The sequence below is a fragment of the Colletotrichum lupini genome, chromosome 5 (assembly GCF_023278565.1).
Source record: "Colletotrichum lupini chromosome 5, complete sequence".
NCBI classification, from domain to species: domain Eukaryota; kingdom Fungi; phylum Ascomycota; class Sordariomycetes; order Glomerellales; family Glomerellaceae; genus Colletotrichum; species Colletotrichum lupini.
In genome coordinates this window covers 1,143,844-1,156,721 of record NC_064678.1, presented here as the reverse complement: position 1 = coordinate 1,156,721, position 12,878 = coordinate 1,143,844, and the positions used below count along the sequence as shown (strand labels likewise).

General features: G+C 41.7%; 3 protein-coding genes across 3 annotated transcripts; all 3 read left to right on the top strand.

Annotated features, from left to right (window-relative positions):
* Positions 1-6,252: 6,252 nt before the first annotated feature.
* CLUP02_09768 (uncharacterized protein) lies at positions 6,253-6,760 on the top strand (the record flags this gene model as incomplete). The annotated part of the gene is made up of 2 exons (XM_049288746.1): positions 6,253-6,324; positions 6,428-6,760. 2 exons carry the CDS (start codon positions 6,253-6,255, stop codon positions 6,758-6,760), a joined length of 405 nt encoding a protein of 134 aa, XP_049145890.1.
* Positions 6,761-7,893: 1,133 nt separating this feature from the next.
* CLUP02_09767 (FAD binding domain-containing protein) lies at positions 7,894-9,548 on the top strand (the record flags this gene model as incomplete). The annotated part of the gene is made up of 4 exons (XM_049288745.1): positions 7,894-8,074; positions 8,130-8,536; positions 8,590-9,192; positions 9,249-9,548. Coding segments are annotated over 4 exons (1,491 nt in total), but the record flags the coding sequence as incomplete, so codon positions are not given.
* A 931-nt stretch (positions 9,549-10,479) lies between these two features.
* CLUP02_09766 (uncharacterized protein) lies at positions 10,480-12,112 on the top strand (the record flags this gene model as incomplete). Its single annotated transcript, XM_049288744.1, has 5 exons — positions 10,480-10,602; positions 10,668-10,709; positions 10,765-11,492; positions 11,544-11,722; positions 11,790-12,112. 5 exons carry the CDS (start codon positions 10,480-10,482, stop codon positions 12,110-12,112), a joined length of 1,395 nt encoding a protein of 464 aa, XP_049145888.1.
* Positions 12,113-12,878: the final 766 nt, after the last annotated feature.

Below are 12,878 nucleotides of genomic sequence, written 5' to 3'. Positions count from 1 at the left end.
ATTACTAAAAATAGTAGAAACGAGAATAATAACGAGACGGTAAGAGGAAGCGGGAATTTTTAAAACCTTAATAAATTCGTCGGGTAGTAAAAGTACGGATTTATTATAACCCGCGCGCGGATTAGATATATTTTTATTAAAATTAAACACGCTAGTAACTATTAATACGGGTATAAGCTAGAGTACGACCCTTAGCGAGTTAGGGTAAAGAAAAAGAGGATAAAACCCGATCTTAAATAGAATCCTAATCCCTTATAAGTAGGTAAATATTAACCCGGATTATTAGGGGACGTAGATATATAGAATCGCAGATTAGCCTAACGATAAGTAAATTAACGCAGTATTAATCTATTTAACTAAGGTTTATAAAAAAAAGGGGCTATAGGGGCAACCCCTATTCTATAAGATCGTAAACGACCTTAGTTACTAGCTAGACGAATAGTTCGTAAGCGCAAGCCTAAGAATTATAAAAGTAGTTAATAAATTCCTCTACGGGCGAGGGGTATTACTAGTATAATTATAATCGCGAGAGCTATATAAAATACTAGTAGCGATAATTATAGAAAAGGAATTCGTATTATAGAACTAGGTATAAGTTAATAGAGCGTATAATCGCTTTAATAAATTTAGAAAAAGGGTAAACGACCCAGATTTCCTCCCTATAATTACTAACGGAAATCTATCGTTATAAAAGGATATACCGGGGTAAAATATAGTACTAGAAGTACGATAATTAATAATTCTGCCTATTTTAATTTATAACTCGTTACTGCTATTAATACGAAATTCGGCGCCGATCGGTTAATAAGAAAGGAGGTAAACGACCTAAAATTACTAATAGTACGTAGCGACGTAGGGATCGTATATAAATACCGAAAATCTAATAGTAAATACGAGGCAATTTATAGACTTTAAAAAGATCTTTCTAAAAGAGAAATTATATTCTAGGGGGAAGTATAAGGTCTTATAAAAAACCCTAACGATGTTTTACGATTATTATAAAAAAGTCGGAATTAGGGAATACTAATATTATTCGGTAATTAATATCGTACTCATAAGCAAAGCCTCTAATTATTATTACGAAGCGGTACGTAATCTTAATTAAAACGACTTTTTTAGTATAATTAACGCAATCCGAAGCCGCTTCGAGACTTACGATAAGAACCTAGAGCTCCTATCTAAGCTACGAGCGATTTTTTTTATATTTATAGCTAGGATAATAGAGGGTAAATCGCGAGTAAAGATCCTCGAAGAGCTTATCGATCGAATCGATAAGCTAACGAAAACCTAGCTAAATAAGGGGATAAATAAGCAGAAAGTCGGATATTTTTATACCGTAGTTTAGTATATACTAGAGGTAAAAATCACCCTATACTAGGCACTTAAAGACTACGAAACGCTCTACTTAAGGCTAAGATCTAGCTTTAATATTAAAATAAAAATGCCGCGCTAAACCTACTTTTAAGTATACGACGGCCCTTATTAATAATATTAAGTTAATCGAACGTATAATAAGAAAGGAAAAGAGGCTAGATATAGCAATCGTTAATAAGGAGGCTTAGATTCGTTAAATAGGTAGAGATTTAACTTACGGGCAGGGTAATAAAAGAGGTAATACTATATTTATAAAAAAATAGATATTAGTTAAGTAACTACTCCGAAGAAGAGCGTACTAAATCGTACGAATAGTATAGAAAGTCGAGGGTAGTAAATAGTAAAACTAGCCCTCGTTAGTTTAACTAATTCTTTATTATATATAAAAGAAGATCTAGGGGTATAGAACCTAGCGACGGTAGCTAAAATAGCGACCTAAAGCATATACCCCCTATAGGAAATTCGGAAGATAAAGAAGATCTTACCCCCTATACTAACGAATTAGATTACGACGAAATCGACGATATTAACTACTCTTTTTTCGCCCCGTTAGCCTCTAGAGGATATATAAAGCTAAACGAATAGAGGGTAGTAGAAGTTTTTAATAAGTAAGCTTTTATTTATAAATAGTAAGGGAAGGTCCTTTAAACGACGGATACGGAGGCGGCCGAAAGGGCGAATTTAATAGGGCCGAAGCCTATTATCTTAACGATTAAAGAGAAGACGCTATCTCTCTTAATATTTAAAAAAAAAAAGAACATAGTACTAAGCATATCTAGGGGCAGCTAGAGGGGTCCTTTTTATACTACTTAGATCCCTTAAATACTAAGCTCGTATAAGTATTTTACGTAAGCGAAAAGTACGGCCTAGACGATTTTTATAAGATTATCTTAGATACTAAGGTATCGTAATAGTTAACTAAAAGAAAAGGGCAATTCTAAGCGCTATAAAAGATCGTATTAGTAACGCTTAATATGTTAACGGCGGGTATTATAAAGATTAGTTTCGGCCTAGGTAAGGAAATCGTCGCCCTAGGTATAGTAGAAGTAGAGATATATTTTAGAACGATAACTTTTTATATTTTACTTATTAATACCCTATTTCTCTTATATTTAAAAAATATATATCGACTAGGTATTATAGTCGATAATACGAGGAATAGAATCTCTAGCGGTAAGTACTTTAAAGTAGTCGAACGATAATAGGGGTATACGTTTATAAAGCTTATTAATAATACGAAGTTAATTAATTACCTAACGGAAAGTGAGCTTAGAAAACTATACCGGAGATTTAGGTACCCGTTAGTTACGAGGCTATATAACCTCCTAAAGTAATTAGGTAATAATAATATCGAAATAGGGGCGCTAGAGTAGTTAATAAAAGTATATTATTAATACTAAATAAATGCGCAGAGCCTACGCAGATTTAAGTTTAAATTACGTAATAAGCTCAACTTTAACTAGGAAATCGTCGTTAATATTTTCTATTTAAACAGTCGGCTAGTACTATATATAATCGACGTAGCTATATCTTTCTAAGTAGGGTAATTCCTCTAGGATCTATAAATAAAGATAGTATAGGCAGCCCTGCGAAAAAGCTAGATCGATATATACTAAGGGCCGCTAAACGGCATTAGAACCGACGCTAGTACTAGCTTTAAGTTAGTAAAATTTAGGGATAATACGACGGCCTATAGTATATAGCTAAAAGTCGTACTTATTAAAGCGTACTATAGTATTAGAAAGGTAGAAAGGGTATATTAATAGTTAAAAAAGGCGTTTAGAATTATTAAAAAGGAAAATCCGGATTCTATTAATAACGAATACCTCTAGATAGTACTTAAATACTATAACGATACTATAGGGCCTAACGGACTTATATTAACGCTATTAGTATTTAGAGTATATCTAAGAACGACCTTAGCCTCGCTACTATTACTAAGTATAAGCTAACGAGCCCGAGTAATTAAAAAAGTAATGCGGGTACTGTGCGAGGTAAGTATAAAAAGGTAAGTTAATAAGGTAATTATTATACGTAATGGGCCCGATATAGGGGATAATCTAAATATGCTACTAAATTTGGATATATAAGTATAGTGCGAAATTACTTAATAGTAAGCTAAGCTATATAAGTTAATTTCCGTTAACGAGCGCTCTTATATAGTCGCGAGAGATCGTAACTAGCTACTTAAAGTATTAATTACGGTAATTAGACCGTACTATATAGATCCTAACGAGGTAATTTCTAACTTATGAAAAGAAGAAGAGCTAGGGGAAACTATATAACCCGCGGTAGAGGCATAGGAAATTATCTTTAATAAAATCGTTATAGTAGTATTAATAAACGACGAGGAAGAGGAAATTGCTAAAAGGGTACTAATACTACCGGCGAGACGTTATAAAAGACTACGACGGTAAGCCCTAACGCGGTAATTTATTATTAGTAACGAGGTAATTAATACTTTTTATATAGTAAAAGAGAAAGCCGATTTCGAGCTAGCGGTTAAACTACGTAAAGAAGGCATAATTATAACTATTAGAAAGCCGTATAAGGGATTAGATTTTATTAAAGTAAATACTCTTTGCGATCGAGGGGTCTATCGATTTATCCTATACGACCTAGAAAAATATATAAACCTCTATATATTTAAATTACGAATAGTTCGTAAGATTAAAAGGAAAAGAATACCCTAGCCGTACGAGAAGTTTAGATACGTAATTTAGGGGTATAGCGACGTTAAAAAAGCGACGCTACTTATATAATTGCCTATTATATAGCGCTATAGCTAACGATTAATAATAGTACTAATAGTATTATTATAGAAGAAGGGATACGAGATTTAGAGCCGTAATATTACCTAGGCCTATACCTAATCGGCCATAGGGCTTATAAGGAAAATCCTAGCCTATTTACTAAAGGAAATAGTTAGTAAGTACTTAGAAAACACGATTATTAAAGTGCTTAAGCTACTATATAGGCTCACAGAATCGGGTACCTATTAATAAGCTACTTACTACAATTTTTATATTAATTAACTATTAATAGTTACCTCTATATATAACCCGTGCTTATTAGTCGCGGAGTACGAAGGCGACTAATTTAGGATCGTTAAAATATAGACCGACGATATATTAGGCCTATTCGATATTAATTTTATAAAAAAGGAAGATAAAGAGCTTTAAAAAGCGGGCTTCGTAATAAAGCTAAAAGAGGTCTTTATAATAAATACCCCCCTAGTATTTAACGGCGGGATTCTTATAATTAAAAGGGAAACCGTCGTTTTTTAGTAAAAGGGGTAGGGCGAGAAGATTAACCTTATTAATCTAAATATAACTAACGTTAAGAAGCGGTATAAGGCTAAGCTCGCGCGAGGGGTATATATTATAAGTATTTATTAGCCTAAAGCGACGTTTAATTATATTAAAATAACGTAGGCTATAGATCTAACCGAACGGGACGTCGAGGTACTTAATAAGCGGCTTAAGTAGTAGTAAACGAATCTCGATCGAGGTCTCGTTTACTACCTAATTAACCTTATGACTAGTAAGCTCTACGTCTTTATTAATAAGTTATTTACGAATAATAACGACCTTATTTTATAATTAGGGTATATTATTATCCTAGCTAACGAGAGTATAGGCGAGAGCGAATTTACTATATATAATAATATAATCTACTACTCGTTAATTAAAAATAAGCGGGTAATAAGAAGTGTGCTAGTATCGGAGGTTTATAGTATAGTTAACGACGTTAACCTCTCCTATACGATTTTAATAATACTAAAGAAGATTACCGATCGAATTAGCTTTTTACTTATTTTAACGGTTATCTATACCGATTCCTACTCGCTATACGAATACCTTATTAAATTAAGAACGACGAAAGAAAAGAGGCTTATAATCGATATTATAGCCCTTAGGTAATCGTATAAAAGGTGCGAAATACTTAAAATCTATTAAATTAATAATAAAAATAACCTCGTAGACGCTTTTATAAAAGTAGTACTAAATAAGGGATTAGAGTAATTCGTAAGTAATAGAAAAGTTACTATATAAATAGAGGGATAGGTTATATAAAAAGAGTAAAGAAAAGGGGGAAAAGGAGACGACTTAGTAAACGGGCCTAAGGTCGAATTATACCTCTAACCGTAGTAGTTAAATCGATAAAAAAAAGAGAAAGTTAGTATCGGATTAGAAGTCTAATTCGACCGCGGTATATAGCCGACTACGCAGGGGCTAATTAGGGGCCCTATTTATAATTATCGTAGCTAGCCTAACCTATAGTTAGAACCTCCTTTTTCTACTTACTACGCAGATATTTATATAGTTTAATTAATCTCTTCGTTAACTACGGTTCGAACTAACTACCCTATAATAGGGATACTAATAGTTTATATCTTCCTTATGTTGGTTTACATTGGGTTAAGTCACGGCGAAGATGTTTGATTACTTGAGAGAATAGTTTTCATTGGATATTGTAGGTTTTGAGAACGAGGCTCGTAATTCCAGGAAGTAAGAGATTGACAAAAGAACTTATGCATGGCCCATGATTGTGTGTTTCGAATCATGTGGGTTTCATCCTTGCTGAGGTGCCTTCTTTGATCACTGCCGCCAATCAAGTGGTGTCAAGACCCAACGAGAGCGAAGGATCTGCGGGGTTTGATTACAAGAAGTCAAGGTCGTCAGCTCAACATCGTGCATCTTCGTCGTGTCAGCAGCCACTACCAAGGCTTAATCATCATGTGCGTGCATAAATAGGATACTTGATGTATGCTTGAAATGGCACACACCACACCCCCAGATTCTTGTCACATACTCTACCACCATAGTTTAGCTTTTTTTCAAGTCCGAAGTCCCGATCGGAGCTCCAAGGTTGGCCATGTCGTCAACAAACGGAGGTATCACCGAACAACAGTGCGAACATCTCGTGGAGCTCCAAAATTCATTCATCGTAAGAGCTTGTTGCCGACTGCAGAAAGTTTCTCCACAAATCATTAATCATACGACAATAATGAATTGTTATTTCCCAGCGCTGACCTAAAATAACGAAGTAGACCGCACTACGAACGAAAGTCCCTTCGCATGCTGATGCCCTAGAGTGGAGGTACCGCCATACTATGACCGACTTCATGTGGCGCCAAGTACCCATTGAAGACACGCAGTGCTGCCTTAGACAGCTTGTGCAGACTGCCGATGAAGATAGAATCCGGAGTATCTTTGCCAAGTTTCTCACTGCGCCCACGGAATTACCGGATCAAAAGACCGAAGCTGCAGATACTCTCTGTGAAGTTTTTGGCATTGCACGACTCATTAAAACGAACGGGAGAAAGACGTATGAAGTATGGTGCGCCTCGAACAACATCATGCGGGAGGCAGAAGTATGTTGAATGAATTTGCTCTATACTTTACAACTCCGCCAGGTCAGACATATTGTAGAGGATGAGCGACTGGGCTGACAACTACACACTACAGATCTGTTTCGAGGAGGAAGTCATGGTTCTTGGCTGACAGTATTCCCAGTGGAATTGAAGTCGGAGAAGAGGCGATGGCCATGCGCAAGCAGGTGAAGATATTCGAAGCCTCGGAGCCAAAGTTGAGCGAGTTAGTTAGTGTCGTACAAAAACGGATCCGTAATTGCCGGCCAGCAATTACGCCTTATTCACCACAGTTAGTAAATACTATGAGCTCTGTGATATGTCTGAGGAAGAGGTTGAGGCATCAAGGCGTTGAGTGGGGGGTTTCCTCCCTGACATAGGTTATTCCTTAGCAGTACAGGGAGAATATGCAACCGTGACTTGGGTGATTAACTCATTCCCCTTGGATGAATAAGTCGATAGTTCGTGCTGTTGGATAAGTATGAGTGGTTCGCATGGGGCCATATCTGTCAAAACCGGAAATTCTAGGTCCACGATTACCTGCGCCATGATAATGGACCTCCGCGCATATGTCATAAAGACTTAATGCGGAAGCGGAAGTAATAGCGGGTTCGGAATCAAATAAAATCTCGAGGTATAACTCCGCAGACCTTGCTCGGGTTCAACCCGATGCCAAGTCCGCGGAATCTCGCCTTTGTTGTTCGCAACGGAGTCCGCAATGCGAATGCGCAACTGACATTGCGACCGTGCGGGAGAACTACACCAGAACAAGTCACTTCATATGCGCACATCGGCGCAGCTTTGTATGGTTGAAATGGAGATATATGGAGCTGAGACCCGGGATCTCAACGCACGCTCTCAAATCCGATGAACCGCTGGTAGCGATCGGGTTCGTAACGTTTCTACATGACTATAGGGTGCAACGTTAGCTTCATACTAACCACTGCAGAGAAAGACATACCAAGACATTTGGATATTAAGGCTGGTTCATGCATGTTTATTACACTTTCGTCAATTTCAAAATAGTAACCACACTATAGGCATCACTAGGGCATGTGAACTGTATAAATATGGAAGGCAACTCGCGATGCAAGAAGTTGGTTTGGAAGGATAATAGTCTCGACTGAAACTTTCAATCCCTACAGAAAATCTCGCTCCTGATAACACGATGCTTCTTTCTTTTTTTTTTTTTGCCGTTTCTAGCAGATGTCGGAACAGTGAATGCTCAACCAGCGTCGACCCAAGATGTCTGCAATACCTTGAGCAAGCTGTACTCTGATTCCACGATTCTTCCGAGCACAAGTCGATATGACTTTGAAAACACCTGTAAGAACCACTTCGACTCAGACGCTGGTAGTATTATGCTTACACTCGACTCTAGACTCGTGGACATCCACCGCATGGCTTGGGCCCGCTTGCGTATTTGCCCCGTCCTCTGCGGAAGACGTCTCGATTGCGGTAAAGCTGTTCACCCAAGTAAACGTACCGTTTGCAGTCAGAGCCGGTGGCGGCATGACTGTCGATAATGTGGCAAACATTGGTCCACAAGGCATCCTGATATCCAGCACGAACATGACTGTAATAGATATCAATGATGACCATAGCCTAGTGTCGGTGGGACCTGGTATCCGCTGGCCACAGTTCTATGCTTACCTCGACAACTTCAATCGGACCGTCGACGGCATTCGTCTTGGGAATGTTGGTGTTGTTGGCCTGCTACTCGGTGGCGGAATCGGATTCTTCTCTTACGAGCATGGCTCTGTGTCTACCGAGGTTCAGGCTTTCCAGGTACTACCTCCACCTTCAAATCTGATAAGAATCTAGAAGCTGACTTCTCAAAGTGTGTACTTGCAAATGGAAATATTGTCGAGGCTAGCCTCACGGAGAACTCGGATCTCTTCTGGGCGCTGCGAGGTGGTGGAAATAACTTCTGCATCGTGACAAGGGCCGACCTCCGTACCCTCAATGTTTCTGCTGTTGACATCGGCTCCGTTTCCTATGGAACAGAAAGTCAGAAAGAGTACTTGAAAAGTATGGTGGACTTTGCGCATTACGCAGACTTTGACCCCAAGACTGCCGTGGAGGGCCAGATTCGCTGGAGCCCTTCGACCAACCCGCAGAAGACTTTTGACGCCTTCATCTTCCACAGTGGAGAAGACCTTCAAGCCGGCCCTCAGAACTTCACTGCTCCCGGCCTGATTAATTTGACGGCACCAGTCCTCCCGGTCACTGGAGGAGAAGTAGTCCGCCAGACAATGGGAACATGGTCCAACGCCGTCGATTATGCCTCTGATGCCGGCAGGAGGCAGCTGTGGCACTCAGTCTCTATACCCGCAGATGCTGATCTCTTTAATATTTTCGTCGACTCGTACTTCAACGGCATCGCCGAGCTTGACAACATTCCGGGCTTTTCACAGCCCTGGCCATCATGCCTATCACCAAGAGTCTTCTAGAGAAGAGTGAGGACAACGGCGGGAACCCTCTCGTGACTCCAGGCCAGGAATACCAGCCTCAGATGTGGTTGGTCGAGAGCGCTTCATGGCCCGACGCCGAGGACGATAAGACGGTCTTCGATGCTCACCAGAAAGCAAACGAGGACATCAAAAAGAATATTCGCGCTGCCGGTTCCGAGCTTCTTCCTTTTGTTTTCCTCAGCGCCGCGCAGAAGACCCAGAGCAATGATGTCTTTCCTGGCCATGGTGAGGGAAACTGGCAGAAGATGAAGCAAATCAGGGCGAAGTATGACCCGAACCTTGTCTTCACAAAGCTGGTGCCTGGAGGTGCCAAGGTTGAGTATTAGGGATCTTAGGAACCATTTCAATGGCTCAGTCTTACATACTGACTTACGTTATGTAAATTATTGAGACATCTACCACATATGTGTACAACTAGACTTTCCTAGCTAATTACCCTAGGCCGGTGACAGGCATGCTCTTGACTTCTGTATAAAAATCTACTTAACTAAGAAATCACTGAATGCCGTATTGGCTATTCACTTATCGCATTCAAATAAATGCCGACTACTGATTTTGCCTGATATTATGCAGTCATATTAACAGGAAGACGTACAAGTACGAGAGCGGTCTCACCGAGGGCGATTACAAAGATCGAGGGTCGAACTTGGGGCAAGCGACCGAAAGATCAACTCAGTGAAGGGTAGAATCTATGCCATCCTTGTGTTGACAGTATGTCGCCGACAGGATCAGGGCAAAGGCGAAGGTCCCAACTGAAGCCGTCGGCTAGTCGCGAACAGCTTTCCAACTCAGAGTCAATACTGAGGTAGCCTGGACCAGTAGGCTGGTTCGAATTACTGATCACATAATCAACGTGCTTATTGGGTCCCACACCCGGGGATCAAGGCGGGGCATCTTGCGAGCCGAACAAAGCGCGAGAGTTGGAAACTACAATATTGTTTGACTTCAATCGAATCTGCTAGGGAAGATCATCGATCAAACAAACGGAAAGACAGGAAATGCGAGGAAATCCGAGATAATTCGATTTAGAAAACTGAATCAAGCCTCCGAGACCCCGTTCGAGACCGCTTGTGACTCATTGCATTCACCGAATGGGTGCCGATAGATGCTCTGATCTTAGTCTGGAATACATTTGTAAGCAGTCTGGTCGTCACTCATTTCTAGACTCGCTCATTTCTAGACACAATTTAGAGCGCACGCGTGATTAAACCTAACTCTGCATCGAACTTGATTGTATTACGATAATATCACTTGACAATGTCTACCAACCCAACTTCTACCCGCATCGTCATAACTCCCGAGAACACAGGTCTTTGGGCAATCCGGCAGAGCGATGAGGCAGCAAAGCGAACTAGTGAGCTACTAGAGAAAGACTTGAATGTAAGAGGGAGAGCTATTCAGACCCAAAAGAAGAGTTTGATCAACTGCTAACTCATCTCCACCAGCTTCATCATGTCTTCCTCAACCAATCCGGTTTCCATGACCACGTAAGTCGGGCCCGGGCAGAAAGAAGGAAGGCGAAGAGTCTAACAGCTCAACCAGATGCTTCACCATATTCTCGCGCTCTACGGTACCGGAGCCAACGAGGTTCAGATCCAGAAGGCATTCGACCTGCGCCACGACCTTCAACGCCCCGTCGAGCCTCGCCATGATGAGGTTGTCTCCGAACTCCTGACTGACTGGAGCTCCGCACACAAGTATCTTGGGAAGGATGAATATTACCCGGATTTCCTCGCATACTTCCAGAGTAAGATTGAAGCCGACGGTTACGAACAGGTCGTTCGTGAAACACTGCTCAAGCGCGACGCTGCGTCCAACAACATGTTCCTTCGCCTGCACGGCGGTGTTCTACACTCTCTGATACAGCTCATGCATGGTCTTGAATGGAAGCAGCCTACGATTGTCGCAGAGGGTCTTGCGCAGACTGCGGTCCACGGTACTAGTTCGCTTGACGACCTTCTGCTGCCAAGCGAAGCCGCTGTTGAGCAGAGCACGCAAACCACGAAGATGCCAACCATCCTTGATTTGTTCGAGGAAGTGCGGACGTCGTCTGCTTTGAAGGGTGCTGCGCGATTCCAAGATGATAGCAAGATCAGGGATGGAATTCTACAGAGAGCTAAGGAGCCAATGCTTGAGATTCTGCGCAAAGTGCGTGTCTTGGATGACGAGCTAGAGGAAAGGACGGCAGAGATGTTCCACGCCATCATTCTTGTCGCTTCTAGTGCGGCTATTCACCCGACTAAGCACGTCAAATACGACTTCTTCCTCATGTAAGTTTCCCCTCCAGTAGCAGTGGGTCGACAAGATCTGACGTTTCCTAGGCACCATGTAAACTCTGCAGTGTTTTACCTGACGACGCTGTCTCAACCATGGCTTTCACGCGAGGACAAGAGGCGCCTTCTTGAGTGGAAGATCCGCATGGACCTGATTGAATACACAGCCCGAGGACGAACCCCGATAGATATAGGACTTATCACATCGTATGAACCTAAGGTTCCAGGTGAAACCTCAATCAGAGGCAAGTTCATGAATCTTTTAATTTGGATTGAACACTGACACATATCCAGCGATCGGTAACCGATTGCAAGACTTTGGTGACGACGGGCATGGCATCAAGCAGGCGAGGGCAACAGCGCTTTGCCACGAGCTACTCAAGTCTTACGAGGACAAGGCCTGGAACCAACTGAAAGGTGATGATGTGTGGAGAAAGATTCAGCATATGGTTGTGGACGCCCTTGAGGCTCCTGGTGCACTTTATGCGCGGTCGACTGGGTATGAGGAGGCCTGGGTGGACATGCCACCCAAGTCGGCACTGCGCCGATCTGACGAAGAATTGCGTGCTCTGCAAACGGGGAGTGGTGCTTCAGCTGTTGCATTAGCGTCTTCGTGAGCTGGATATACACAATTTGATGAGACTCCGTGGGTATTTCTCCTTCCAAATATCCGAAGCGTCTTGGAGATAGCCACTACGGTAACTAGACAAACGAGCGTTGGATTCTTTACTTGATGATTGAAATGATTAACTATTCTTTCATGATGAGATCTTCAACCACAGGAGTCTAAGTGGAAAGGCGTCACTGTTGTAACTTCAGGGCAGCTCGAGTGACGGCTTCGAGATACGCCGTGGCGGGCATGTTGGCAGAGTCGCACATTACGCGAGACTTGATCAGGAAGTCTAAGCGCTAAGTACGTTCCACAGTTGAAATGGCTCGAACGGCAGTGTGTTTGGCCGCAATTGAATATCGACAAGCTGTATAGATCGTCATCGACAGTCCACCCCAGCCAAAGTGGTGACTGGTAGCATCACTGAGATAGGGTCTTCCAGTAACAGTAGTTGCATACGCTGTTGCAGGGTAGGAGCTAGGGTTCCCGGCGCATTTATTCATCACGGCACTAATGTAGCATCCGCGGGCTTGTACATCAGGTTTTGTTCGAGGGCTGAGTCGCCGTGATGATGAGACAGAAGACCTCCAGTAGCTTTCTCTGTTGTGAATCACAAGCAGTGGCTTCCGGCGTCGACTTGTTGAGGAACCTATGATAGAATGCGTCGTGATCCTCCAGCTAGTTCCCCACCGTTTCGTCTGCGATACATCTTCGGCAAATTAGTCGAGGCCAGATCGTTCAGAGTTAGGGATCAATGTTGATTGTCCTGTGAA